The sequence below is a fragment of the Pollachius pollachius genome (assembly GCF_949987615.1).
Source record: "Pollachius pollachius genome assembly, chromosome: 10".
Taxonomy (NCBI): Eukaryota; Metazoa; Chordata; class Actinopteri; order Gadiformes; family Gadidae; genus Pollachius; species Pollachius pollachius.
The window spans coordinates 16,990,633-17,004,115 of NC_136943.1; the positions used below are offsets into that span (position 1 = coordinate 16,990,633).

A 13,483-nucleotide genomic window follows, 5' to 3' on the forward strand; every position below is an offset into this window, starting at 1 on the left:
AGCTTTTGTGTAGGTTAAATGTGAATGTGAATAAAAAGGTAAAACGAATATAATGGTATGTTTTTTTTTACATAACAATTGTACAAATAATTATTGTAAAAATACAAATCTAGTTGGGCTACATAGTGTTAAGCCATATGCAAATAATATAAAATTGTATTCGGTCATTTGCTCGCTCAATAACACATTTAAAATAGAAAGGTACATGCGCGGGGGTTTGTTGTTACTGGAACCCTTCGTTGCGTCATCACGTCATGTGTCATTCCAGCGGGCAGCAGGAGGTCCTACGGCTCAGAGCCTACGTCATGACGTCATCACGTCATGCGTCATCCCAGGGCAGCAGGAGGTCCTACGGCTCAGAGCTGGCGCGCCGGAAAGCAACGAAACAAGGATTAATCCAAATACTATTGATGGAACTAAAATTTGATTTTCTTTGGGTGTTTTATGTAATCATTGTTGAAGATACATTTTCAATGTAGTTTTCAGTGATTGCATGTTGACATCACTTGTTTATTCCAACACAAGGAAGCGCTCGGCCCTGCTAACTCTATTAGCTAACATTAGCTCCAGGAGACTCTGGTAGCTAACATTAGCTCCAGGAGGGCCCGCTACGCGGCTGAAGGAAACAGTTTATCCTGAAGAAGCTCAAAAGGTATGGGGGATTAAAGAACAAGTAGTATCTGTCCGCTGTTGACAAGTGTAGCACGCTGATTACATGTAGCACGAAGGAAGAGTTAGCGATCTCTGAAGCTAAGCTACTTGTTTGTTAGCTGGAGCTACTGTGCTACGGACCGCTACCGTTGAGGAACCTTGATACTTAAACTTAAGAGTTTAATGCTCTCATTAAGTCATTTTAACCTTAATATGGTGTTAGTAGCGTGTAACTTACCGTAATACGTTGCGATAATCATGCAGATATGAGTTGAGTTGAAGAAGTTCAGCCTCAGCTAGCGCCACATAAAGTAAACACAGCATCAGGCTCCAACACTGCAGTACACTAAGGCTGCAACACTAATGCATCGTTCAGTACACTAAGGCTCCAAGACTGCAATAAACTACAGTACACTAAGGTTCCAACACGAATGTACACTACAGTATACTAAGGCTCCAAGACTAATACCCACTACAGTACACTAAGGCTCCAACACAAATACCCACTACAGTACACTAAGGCTCCAACACAAATACCCACTACAGTACACTAAGGCTCCAACACTAATGTACCCTACAGTACACTAGGGGACAAACACTACACACAACGCTGCGCTACACACTTTGGCTTGCGCTTCTAGAGGTTTATTATGCATCTTGACTCATTTTATCCTACTTTTTGTACCTTTTGAAACGAGCCATATATGTTAGTATTTGTATGAATACAGATAGGAGAAGTCATCATTCTGTCATCGCCCTACACTTATTGACCCTTGGTGTTTTTGGCAGGAATGAGTGATGACTTCTGTTGTGATGTCAGACAGCGGAGGGAACATAGTTGAATATGTCACCGTGATGGAGGACCCACAGCAGGTAGGCCGAGCTCCTCTTCACACCAAAGACTATATATAGAGAAAACACTGTTTGGGCATCGAGCTCAGGGCTGCCATTACGGTGGGGTCCATTGGATTCTATCTACATCATTTCAAGTCTCTTGACTATTTAAGTTTAAAAACCCAGTACAGTGTGAATACACCTTCTATTTGTACAACTCTTAAACTGTCGGTTTTCTCAGCAACAGTTTCAGAGTTTTGTGACTGTGGCCGTGTCCATCCGTATGCATGAGAAGATCTTTATTTGAATAATACTAGTTGTTGGAAATCATTTCTAAATTGCTTTCCCGTTTGCTGATTTAAGATAATTTTTTGGATGCAAACATAAGATAACACTGTAAGGATCCATGGATCATTTGATTTGTGCCTCCCGATGTTGGCTGAGCAGGGTGACCAGTATGCTTGCGAGGAGGAGGAGGTGGTGCAGCAGGAGGAGGAGGTGGTGATCGAGGAGGTGACTGGACAGGAGGAGGAGGAGGAGGAGGAGGAGGAGGTGGTGGTCGAGGGAGATGATGGAGGCATGGTGTTCCAGGAGGTGGAGGAGGAGGAGGAGGAGTGCCCGGCGGTGATCGTGGAGGAGGTGCCCAGTGCCCAGGTGGAGCAGTGCTATGCTGCCCAGGTGCTGGTGTACGACGACGAGACGTACTTGATGCAGGACGTGGCCGATGAGCAGGAGGTGGTGACGGAGGTGGTCGAGACGGGTGAGTCTTGACTGTGTTCAGGAGGAGTTATTAAGGATGTATTTGACTCTGAGAGCATAACCCCTCTGAGCACCACTTTTGATCGGGGGCCAAATACAGTGTTATGCACATCAAAAAGCAAAATCTTCCCAGATTTATCGTCATTTTTTAGCACCCAGTTTCGCAAAAACGTAATCTATCGTTAATGCAAAGTTTCCATTGTGCTTGGTGGTGTCTTTTGTACCTGGGAAATGTTACTATGCCCATACACATTTTAGAAACAGTAAATATGAAGTAAATACCCATTTCAATCAATGTAATGGGTGCGTTTCATAATAGAACACCAAAGGTCAACTTTCTTTGGAGCTATGCCGCCCCCTGCTGGTAAATCTCTCTCTAATCTTAAGGGTTCTAAAGCTCTGGGCGGTAGGGTTAGGGTTCTAATGCTCTGGGCGGTAGGGTTAGGGTTCTAAAGCTCTGCGCGGTAGGGTTCTGAAGCTCTGTGCAGTACATGATGTCTTCTGGCGGTGCTTTCCTAGTGGAGATGTCGGGCCACGACATGGTGTGTTTCGACAAGACGTTCGAGGCGGCCGAGGCTCTGCTCCACATGGAATCCCCCGGCTTGGGCCTCCACCCGGAGCGCAACTCGGGTCAGTCCCCGTCCCCATCTCCACGTTCAGTGCCGCCTGCAGCCCGGTCCTGTGACCGCGGCATGCAGAGGGTGGTTGTGTGACCATGGGACGTGTGTGTCGTTCCTCAGAGGACGTGATGATGGAGACAGTGGTGGAGGTATCCACGGAGTGTGCTCCTGCGGAGGAAGACTCCTTCCCCGTTCCCTCAGAGTGCGAGCCAGCGGTGAAGAAAAGGAGAGGCGGTGAGTCACGCTGGTGTCCCGTGTTCACTGGGCTCTCTTCAGAGTTGCTGGAATACGAGTCGCTCATTTTGCAATGGTTAACCAGTAAGCCAATCATCTCACTGGTTGAAGGGGATTTTCTTCTCTGTGGCCACGTTTTGGCACAAACCAAAGTTAAGGACGTGTTGCCCAAAAAAAGTTTGATAACGCGTCCGTGATCTAGGCTAAAACTTAAAAGCACACATTTAGTGACACGGTTTTGAGATTCCCTATAAAACAGTATTTTTCCTAAGGTATATCCGTACCCTTTCAGTATATTGTATCAATTGGCCATAAAACTGAATTAGATAATTGAATGAATTGATCAACTGTGCTCACATCAAGTTGAGTTGGTGTCCTGGAGATTCACCCTGATGTTACCTCCGCCATCACACGTTTCCTTTTTGGTTATTTTGTTGCACTCGGAGTAAACAAACATGAACTGACTGTGCACCTGCAGGAGGACGCAAACCAAAGACGCACCAGCCTGCCTCCAACGGTTCCTTTGAGCTGGGGATCAAGAAGAGGCCCCGGGAGAGTAAAGGTGCGCTGAGAACCCCCTGAAGGAGACTGCCTGCATCCCGTCTTCATTTGACACAAGATACTTGTAGAACATTAGGGTTGTGTTATTGATTAGAGTTGTTCAAAGAGCGGGCAAACGTTGAGCCCCCTCCCCAAATTATTCCACCGTTGAAAAGTGTGCCATTCACACACCTGTGCTGGGGCTTCGATAATGCTGTGTGCACCACAGACAAGATGGATCCACCCCAACACGTCCTGGAATAGATGCCCTGAGGTCAGAAATGGTCCGGGTGCGATCCGAGATCGAAATGGTCGCATACATAGGCAGACGCAGTCGACAAGGGAATCCAATAGCGCTTACATCTAACCGCACCTTTTGAACTGTGTTCTTTTTTCCGCCGATTCCCACTTTCGAATCGGCCATGGCCAAATCGTTCAGTCTGACCAATCTGATTGGTGGAGGGCTAGATCTTGACTAGCGAATCAGTTATTGAGAAGACATGAAGTGACAACGGTAAACCTACCAGATAGTGAGTTTATTATAGTTATATTATTTATTGCTCTATATTTATTATTCTTATTACTAGCCATTGTATTATTTTTGATTTTTCAGCGAGTTATGACAACAATCCTTCTTGACTACTCAATACTCTCTGCTGACAACAATGACTGCTGACAGCATGCTCTGTGATTTGGCTCAAGGAGATGGTCCGTCATTTCCGCCTGCTGTTATGGAGACATTATGTCTCGCCCAATCGCAGAACGTACACTCAAGTCGCTAGTCGGTCAGGTGTGTTCTTCGCACTTTTTTGACGGGAGCCGGCTGATCAGTCCGATTGCCTTTTCTGGCGACGATCGGCAGTCGGATTGGTGTGTAGCGGGCTTTAGGAGTGTTGTTTGATGCTATTCCAGGAAACACCACCTACCTGTGGGAGTTCCTGCTGGAGCTGTTGCAGGACAAGAACACGTGTCCCAGGTACATCAAGTGGATGCAGCGGGAAAAGGGCATCTTCAAGCTGGTGGACTCCAAGGCCGTGTCCAAGCTTTGGGGGAAACACAAGAACAAGCCCGACATGAACTACGAAACCATGGGGCGGGCACTCAGGTAATATGTACAGATGTATACATAATGTATATCCAACCAACCATGCTGCAACTCACATAGGGCTGGCCCCAGAGTATTGTTTAGGATCGGCCAGACATTTGGTCAGGTGATGATCCTGACGACCAATGGGGTGGTATTTAGTTGTTTGGACTCAAGGCTTACTACGGTCTCTGTGTTGATTGAGCTGTGTTTCATTGTGCACTCCAAGCTTTGCTGTCCTTGGTTTTTGGTTATTTGATAGTGTCACATAGTATTGGGGGGTATTGAGGTTTATCTAGTATACCAGAATCAATTTTTATTATGGCATGAATGTTGTGCCAACCCTTTTATCCTCGAGGAACCACTCGGCAGACCGGAGAGATCCCAGTAACAAAAGTCCTAAGCTCTCCAGAGCTGTTGTTGGCTCATATGGAGACAGAACCCTCTGGCAACACAATTAGTTGCACACATTTCAATACTCTTGACTATGTGTCCTGCAGCATCTTGATTGAGTTCTATATGTTCTATATTGTTATTATCGATGCATTATACGTTAGTGGGCTTCCCTCAGTCTCTCTGTATTCAGTCTGTGTGGTTTCTTTCCGTCAGGTATTACTACCAGCGGGGGATACTGGCCAAGGTGGAGGGCCAGCGCCTGGCCTACCAGTTCAAGGACATGCCCAAGAACATCCGCGTGATCGACGACGACGACGGGGAGGAGGTGGAGGACGCCGAGGGGGTGATGGTCAACGAGCACCAGATGGCCGTTCACCATCTGGGCCAGGAGCAGAGCGGCGTGGGTCTGCCCCAGCACAGCTACGTCACCGTCATCCCCGCCAACGCCGGGGCCAGGTGGGTGCACCACCCGACTGTAGAACCAGAGAGATGATCCTAAGGACCTCTGAGAGAGAGTCTCTACACCTGAAGAATGGGATCCTGTCTTTTTTCCTGTTCTGACTGATGGCTCATGTGTTTCTGTGCTCCCCCCCCCCCCCCCCCCCGCAGGTCCATCCGCACCATGCCCCTGGTCATGACCAACTCGCTGGGCCAGGTCACGTTAAACTCCTCCCCCATCTTCACCACCACCTCCACCGCCGGCGGCGCCCTCACCGTGGGGGGCTCGTCGGGCGGCCCGCCGCCCAAGCTGGTGATCCAGGCCATGCCCTCGGTGCTGCCGGCGGCGGGCGCCAAGGCGGGCGAGAAGATCACCATCATCACCATCCCGGCCAACCAGTTGGCCAGCCTGATGCAGGCCAACTCGGCCGGCCAGCTCACGCAGTTCCTCCAGGCCAGGACGCTCGCCGGGGCCCACCTGACACAGGTGGGCCCCAAGGCGGCCGCCCCCGCCGCCGTCGGCACCCTGCAGCTGGCCCCCGGCCGGCAGGGGCCCCAGCTCATCCTGGCCAAGCCGGCCGCCCTGGCCCAGGCGCTCCCTCAGCTCTCCGTTCAGCGTGTGGCGCCGCCGCCTCCCTCCGTCGTCACGGCGACCGTCCACCCGTCTCCCGCCCCGGCGGCAGTCTCCGTACCGGTGGGGCCGGCGCCGGCCCCTCAGACTGACCCAGCCACGGCAAGCGGCCCGCAGGAAACGGGGGCGTCACCCACCACAGAGGACTCGAAGGCCTCCTAGTCTACCCCCTCCAGCCCCCGGCCACCCTCCATCCTTCCACTCTCCATGCCAAAAACCCTGGGGCCCTGGCGTCCAGAGGCCCCCCCCTCAGGGCCCGGGGAGGGTTTGGCGAGAGAGAAATGACTCTGGACTACTGCTAGATATCAGCACACAGTGCGCTGGACGTCCCAGCGCAGGCTGAGAACAGGGCTCAGTGCCGCCTCCCCCCATTGGCCCAGGCTGAGGACAGGGCTCAGGGCCTCCTCCCATTGGCCCAGGCTGGCCATGGGGCTCAGTGCTGCCTCTCCTCCCATTGGCCCAGCTCTGCCATCCTATTTGGAAACCTAATTCTCCAGGAAGGGCTTCAAAAGTCCCAACAAAGCCGAAAACAAGGGACCCTCTTTCTACGTCCGCTTCAGAGCTCATCCCATCCAACCTTGATGGGCAGCCTTAGATTGTTAATTGTACAAATGCCTTTTGTAATTAAAAACAAATATGAGAAGCCCAAGCAGACTTTGTTGTACATAAAAAAAACGAAAAAAATATTTTTTTTGATACCCACCTGGCATGTGTCATTGCAGCAGACACTTCTAATTGCTATGTTGTTACGCTTTTCTTTCAAGCAACCCCCCCCACCCCCCCTGCTCTCTTGTCCATTTTTTTTACCATACATAAGGGAGTGAAAGGATGTCTGCTTAAAGAATAAATACTTAGACATTGTGCGCTTTTTGAATAATATACTATTTTTTTCTTGTACTATCAGTGTATTGATGTAGATTTTACTTAAATATGTATTATAAAAAGAAGTGAATAAAACTCAATGGATTTATTGTACTCTTGGTTCACATGTACTAAGCAATGTAAGCCTGGCGCAGCATGTACTTATGGAACAACATTTAGGAACACGGTTCCATAAAACTAGTGTCAGGCTGTTCAATGCTATTACACTAAGAACACTAAAGTGTTGCGCACATTTTTTGGGGGGGGGGGATCAAATTTGGGAACCATATTTGAAATGATCAAATACAATATAATTTACACCAAACAAGTTATGAATATAGTTAGTTTATTTGATCACAGGAACAATTCCCTAATTAACTTGTACTTTTACAAAGTAGCAATCAATTAAACAACGGTAATATAACACCATTATGTAGAAAAATATTAAATATTGAAAAATATTTTTTAAAATATCTTTAAAGAGCAGACGCTGGTCCAAAGAAAATAAATAACTCGGTTACTTTCCAGTGTCAAGTAACTTCTTCAAACAATTCCCATCATTTGTGGCCCGCTGTCTTGTATACACTAAATTACTTGCATTCCAACCTCTCAAATAAGCTTTTGAACCGTTTTAACTAATGAGCATAACGTTACGAATAGTGAAACTCATCCTAAGGATAACGATACGAGGTAAGTTAAGTGAAGTTCATTCCTAAGGATAACAATACGAGGTAAGCGAAAGTGAAACTCATTTCCCTAGCTGAGCAGCCCGCCCACACAGGGTCACATCAGCCTATGAGGGAGCTCTCTGAAGCTGACGTCACAGAGCAGCGACAGGTGGTCCGAGGGGTAGTGGTAGGAGGGCAGGCGGCCGGGCCCGATCTGCTCCTCGCTGGGGATGTCCAACAGCGTCTCCACGCTGAGCGACTCGCGGCTGTACCAGATGTAGTCCAGCGTGCCCCGGCTCTCCCCGGACGGGCGGACCTTCCAGGTGGTGTACGGGGGCTCCGTCAGCCCGTCGGGGCTCAGGAGCCTGTAGGCCGAGTCCAGCCGCAGGGACGACGCCAGGAACCGCCGGTACACTTCCTCCGAGGGCTCGGCGTTGAAGTCTCCGCACACCACCAGGGGGAGCTCCGCCGCACTGCCCCCGGGGGCGCCCGCCTCCGAGGCCGCGGCCCGGGACGCGATCCTCTGCAAGCGCCGCAGCAGGTCGGTTCCTTGCGCGCTCCGCATCCTCTCCCAGCCGCTGCGGGCCTTCAGGTGGGTGACGGCCACGCACAGCCCCCGGCCCGTGGAGCGGCAGCGCAGCGACTGCACGATGGCCACCTGGTTGGTGGGCAGCATCATGGCCGAGAGGCGCAAGTGGTCGGTGGCCGTCGGGGAGAAGCGCTCGTGGCTGTAGAAGAGGGCGCAGCCGTCAGGCCCGTTGTTGGGCTCCACGTCCAGGCAGGGCGAGCGGGGCTTGGGCAGGAAGCTGCCCCGGTAGCCCAGGCTGCCCAGGACGGGCAGGAAGGTGTCGTAGTAGTGGTCGACCTCCTGCAGGCACACCACGTCGGGGCGGTGGGTGAGGATCTCCTCCAGGATCAGGTACTTCCTCTCCCGCCAGTCTAGGGCGTCCAGCGGGCAGCACACAAAGCCGTCCTTACCCTCCCCGAGAGCTGCAGGGGGGGAGGAGAGAGAAGGACCCTTTAGTGGGGCTAAGGAGGGTTTCTTGCTCGCCGTTCTTTTCACCGTTGTGTCTGCGTGTCCCGATGACTCTATGGATGATGATGACGATGAATAAAATGCAGCATTAATATGGAGGGAAGCAGACAGAAGGAGAGCAGAGGAGAGGAGGAAAGGAGGGAGAGGTGAAGAGTGAATCCAGACAGAGGGATGGGGAGCCACCCTCACCCTGGGCCAGGACGTTCCACTGCAGCACGCGGACCCTGGGCTCGGCGCTGTGGTGGCAGCAGTTGGCCGAGGCGCGGGTGGAGACCAGCTCCCGACGGGGCCGGGCCGGGCGGCCCCGGAGGGCCTCCTCACACTGACGGAGCAGCTGCTCGGGGTCCGCCTGGGGGTCCGCCTCGGGGTCCCGGTGAAGCCCCCCGTCGAGCGGCTGGGCCAGGGTGCTGAAGGGCCGGCTGCTCATGGAGCCCATGGGACGTCCTGTAGAGGAGACAGGGGAGGGTTCAGGGAGGGGCCACACACACACACACACACACACACACGCGCGCACGCGGGGGTGTCATGTGGTACAGTGAACAGGGAACACAGAGAACAAAGCTCACTGCTAGGACTCATCCAGAAGCCTCTCCGTCAGCTAGCACTAGAGTGTGCTGGAAGGACATGAAGACACACATGGAGGCGATGGAGACGCCCGCATACTGAAGGACTGAACAACAGGGTCCCCGTCTTCTTTTCCCTTTGATGGAGCTGGACTCCATTTACACAACTGGTGTATATGAGTATCACGGTACGGATGTTGCCATGAGTACAAGAATGTTTACCTTCAGACCTGAAGTATGATAACCCTCTGATAACAGCCATTAAAATAACCCAAAGATTATCATATTTCAAAACATTGCAATACATATTCTTTGGAGAGAGCCCTCTAGGGGGGCCGGACAATATAAAGAGCTACAGCTTTGGAGGGACGCAGAGCTAGCTGCTTGCTGTTCTCTGGACAAGGAGAGAAGGGGAGGGGGGCTCAGGAAGAGTGGACCTGTTGTCTATCAAACGGAGGGGGGCTCAGGAAGAGTGGACCTGTTGTCTATCAAACGGAGGGGGGCTCAGGAAGAGTGGACAGGTTGTCTATCAAACGGAGGGGGGCTCAGGGAGAGTGGACCTGTTGTCTATCAAACAGAGGGGGGCTCAGGAAGAGTGGACCTGTTGTCTATCAAACGGAGGGGGGCTCAGGAAGAGTGGACCTGTTGTCTATCAAACAGGGGGGCTCAGGAAGAGTGGACCTGTTGTCTATCAAACGGAGGGGGGCTAAGGAAGAGTGGACAGGTTGTCTATCAATTGGGGGGGCGAGCTCAGGAAGAGCAGACCTGTTGTCTATCAAACGGGGGGCGGGCTCAGGAAGAAACGGCATGCGTCTCTCAAACGGGGGTTGGCCACAAATCCTTTATCACACACACACGTTCTTAAAATGTTCGAGTGTGGATGAAGTGTCATGTTGATGCCTGGTGTAGGCTGGATTCAGGTCTATGCCTGAGAAGGGTCAAAGTTAAAACAAGAGGTTTATTCAGAGATATGAGGTAAACGGACATTGTCTCCTGGAACCAGGGCCTCTTCAAGTTACCACACCTCCATATGCTGTTGTCCTGATCACTAGAAACCAGTCGGAACTGGTGCTACAAAGTGTGGTCCAATGAGGACATGATGTTAGCTCTAATATCGTTTGGTCCAATGAGGTCATGATGTTAGCTCTAATATCGTGTAGTCCAATGAGGTTATGATACTAGCTTTAGATTTGTGTGGTCTAATGAGGTAAAGTGCACAAAACATGCATTGTGGTATCAACACTTGATGAACCACCAAGTCATAAAGACTGAATAATATAGCTGCCGCCATCTCAGTAGGACCACTGACCCTCTGATTGGTTACTTATCAACCAACATGTAATGAGCACATGGACCAAAGCATACGACTGTCGCACTGCGACAGTCACTGTGCAAAATTCTCCTCTCTCCCAAAACACGTTTACATGTCCCATGAAAAATTATATTCCATTATAATTTTGAGAAGCTGTCCAACCTGTCCTTTTCTCTGGCATCCTGTCGTAGGACAAATCTGAATGAAACAAATAAATAAGCAAGACCAGCACCATGTGATCTAAATAGGTTACTACTAATTATTTGGACTGTGCCCACATTTGCCCGCTCACCTTTAATTCAACACAACGCCCAACGTCCTCTTCAGCCTAATATCTCCTCCTCAGCCTAATATCGCCGCTTCAGCTTAATATCTCCTCTTCAGCCCAATATCTCTTATGACGGCCCAGCTTCTTCCTCTGCTCACTTCTGTATTTGGCTCTCTGCCTTAACATCCGTGTCTCTTCCTCTCTCCGCTCGCTTGGTTCCACTTTGCAATCAAGGCAGAAATGTGCTGGGATGCTGTGTTCACCACCAGTCTGCTCTACTGGCTTGTGAAGTTGTGTACCCGTGCGTGGACAGTAAGAACCATCTGCATGTGGTGGTATCGAGACATCCTAGACAGCCTTTAACTGATGACCTACTCAGTGGGGGGAAGGGACACACAATTGCTTACCCAACGTCTTCTAATTTAGTTAGATGACTGTAATAAGAATCATGCCTTGATTAGGAAAGTATTCAGGGTTTTTTGAATTATACCAGCCGTGTTTTTTTCTCTAACTATTTCTACTTTTGTGTACCAACTGGTGTTGAAGGGTACATTTTCTGACTACTCACAGCCTAATTCGTAGGACGTTTGGAGGCTGTGTGCGTTTAAATAGAAGGCAAATTGTGTTAGCTGGTCATTTATTAGGAATCCTGAAATGGAGCACCCTGGAAGAATGTGAATCACAAGACCACTCCGCTGGGGTGGCTGGGTGGGATTGTGTGGGTGTGGATTTAAGATAAAGAAGCTGATGCCAACTTTTTATTTTACTTTTTATTCTGCCGGAAATAGAAAAATAAGAGAATTTGTTTAATTAAAATGCTACTTTTGTTTTGGGACTGTATTTGTTCCTGAGAAAGGCCTTCAAAAATATTTTTTCACTGTCATTCGGGGTTCTGTGTTTTGAAATATAATCAACATTCAAAATAAGCTGAAATCGACCTTAGTATAAATAGAACACCAGTGTGGCATTACATCTTCTTTTAAATCTTACAGTGGCATAATGCACACGCATGAGAGTACAGGAGTGAGAGAGTGACACGTGGGCCACTTCTTAAGGCCCGTTACATAACATGTGCCAGTAAAGAAGTTCCATTATAAAGTCCTCCCTCTGTAGGGCTATAGGGAAATACAAATGGAACAATGACATGATAGTGCCATGTTTCTGTGTGCAGGAGAAGCTAAAATCTGTAGCAACTTATTACCGCCAACTTTCCTGCTGGATGGATTTAGCTTTGACTTAATGACCTTCAGCTGATTCCCTGAGCAGGTTATCAATATACCTTCAGCCTGAACTCATTGTTTTACCAGCAACACTGTCCCTTAGAAAAAAAACAAACATCTCAAGCTACAATAGCAACCAAACCTGTGCCAGTGTGAGAGCGGGCTACTACAAGAAACCGGCCTGTTGAACCTTTGGCCAGAGGGCAACATCCGCTCAGAGAGCGACATGCGTGACCACAGAACACAGCATCCTGCCTGCTTGAATGACAGCTCGAGGCAAACACGTGCGGCTTGGAAGACGATGCTCTCATCCGAACATCCTATGCAGCCTATTGAAATTACATTCTCACTCCAATTGGATTTATTAAAGACAGACAATATCTACAATATACGAATTATTTCTTAGATTTGTCATTTTCTCCATGTCAATGTGTAGGTCTTTCCACTTTGGGGATGTGTACCTGGTCCTGTGTTGGCCGTAGTTTGTGATGCTCGAGCCACCTTCCACTCTGGCTCGTGGCTGCCGGCTTCCGCTTCCCCTCCTGCTCCAGTGGTGTGCCCGGGTCTCGGCGCGGGGCTGGACGGGGACGCGGAACAGAACCCCCTCCTGACGGAAAGTTGCCCACGGGATGAGACGCACAGCGCGGCCAGATTTCGGCTGAGGAGCAGCGCGGTGGTCATTCCTGCTCGGGGGTCCAGAAGAGACAGTAAGGGTTTGACGACCACCGACTCTTCAAAGCTTGGTCGCTTCTGTTGACTGAATAATTTACTTGAAGGGAAACCAATCGAGTATTCTGTTAAATTCTGTTAATATAGTTTCGCCGGACAGTCTCTTTACTATCGCACTGAGTGACTGAACTGTTACGTCACGTTTCCAGGGGCGGAAAGTAGATGGATCAGTCCTAAAGATGAACCAGAAGCGGCCACAACAGTCCAGTTTGATGTTGGTTCCAAACAGAAATATTGTTATGCTTTCATTCTAATAATTACCGTACTGAATGATTTGAATGCATGGTGATAACTATATAAAAGTACAATTCCACCTCTTGTGGAAGTGGTTCCGTCTGCGAAGGAGGGATTCTGTTAACACGTCTATCTGAAGAGGCGGGATTTATTTATAGACGTCATTCCATGACGGACCAATCGGAACTCGACGCTCAGTCTGGGACGTGACGCAGGGACTCGTCACGGTGTCTTGTGTTCACGCAGACAGAATCGTGTGATCCAGATGCTTCTGACACCAGGGGCCTCTACGAATAGTCAAATCTCCTAACCTTTATTCCTCCTTTACCTCACCTTTGTGGAAAACGTCATCGTGTAAAGGAGAGATCAAAAGGTGCTTCCTTTCGAACATAGAAAAATACATTA

At 49.6% G+C, this 13,483-nt stretch overlaps 2 protein-coding genes across 2 annotated transcripts; one reads left to right on the forward strand and one right to left on the reverse strand.

Annotated features, from left to right (window-relative positions):
- Window positions 1–336: 336 nt before the first annotated feature.
- Window positions 337–7,114, forward strand: LOC307081844 (ETS-related transcription factor Elf-2-like). Its single transcript, XM_079745193.1, has 9 exons — window positions 337–652; window positions 1,441–1,524; window positions 1,933–2,245; window positions 2,764–2,874; window positions 2,985–3,098; window positions 3,577–3,660; window positions 4,551–4,743; window positions 5,332–5,574; window positions 5,728–7,114. The coding sequence occupies exons 2-9, from the start codon at window positions 1,450–1,452 to the stop codon at window positions 6,347–6,349; spliced, it is 1,755 nt and encodes a 584-aa protein (XP_079601319.1). The 5' UTR covers window positions 337–652; window positions 1,441–1,449; the 3' UTR covers window positions 6,350–7,114.
- A 448-nt stretch (window positions 7,115–7,562) lies between these two features.
- On the reverse strand, window positions 7,563–13,019 carry nocta (nocturnin a). The gene is made up of 3 exons (XM_079745365.1): window positions 12,577–13,019; window positions 8,942–9,196; window positions 7,563–8,706 (listed from the first exon to the last, which is right to left on the reverse strand). Exons 1-3 carry the CDS (start codon window positions 12,794–12,796, stop codon window positions 7,832–7,834), a joined length of 1,350 nt encoding a protein of 449 aa, XP_079601491.1. The 5' UTR covers window positions 12,797–13,019; the 3' UTR covers window positions 7,563–7,831.
- Window positions 13,020–13,483: the final 464 nt, after the last annotated feature.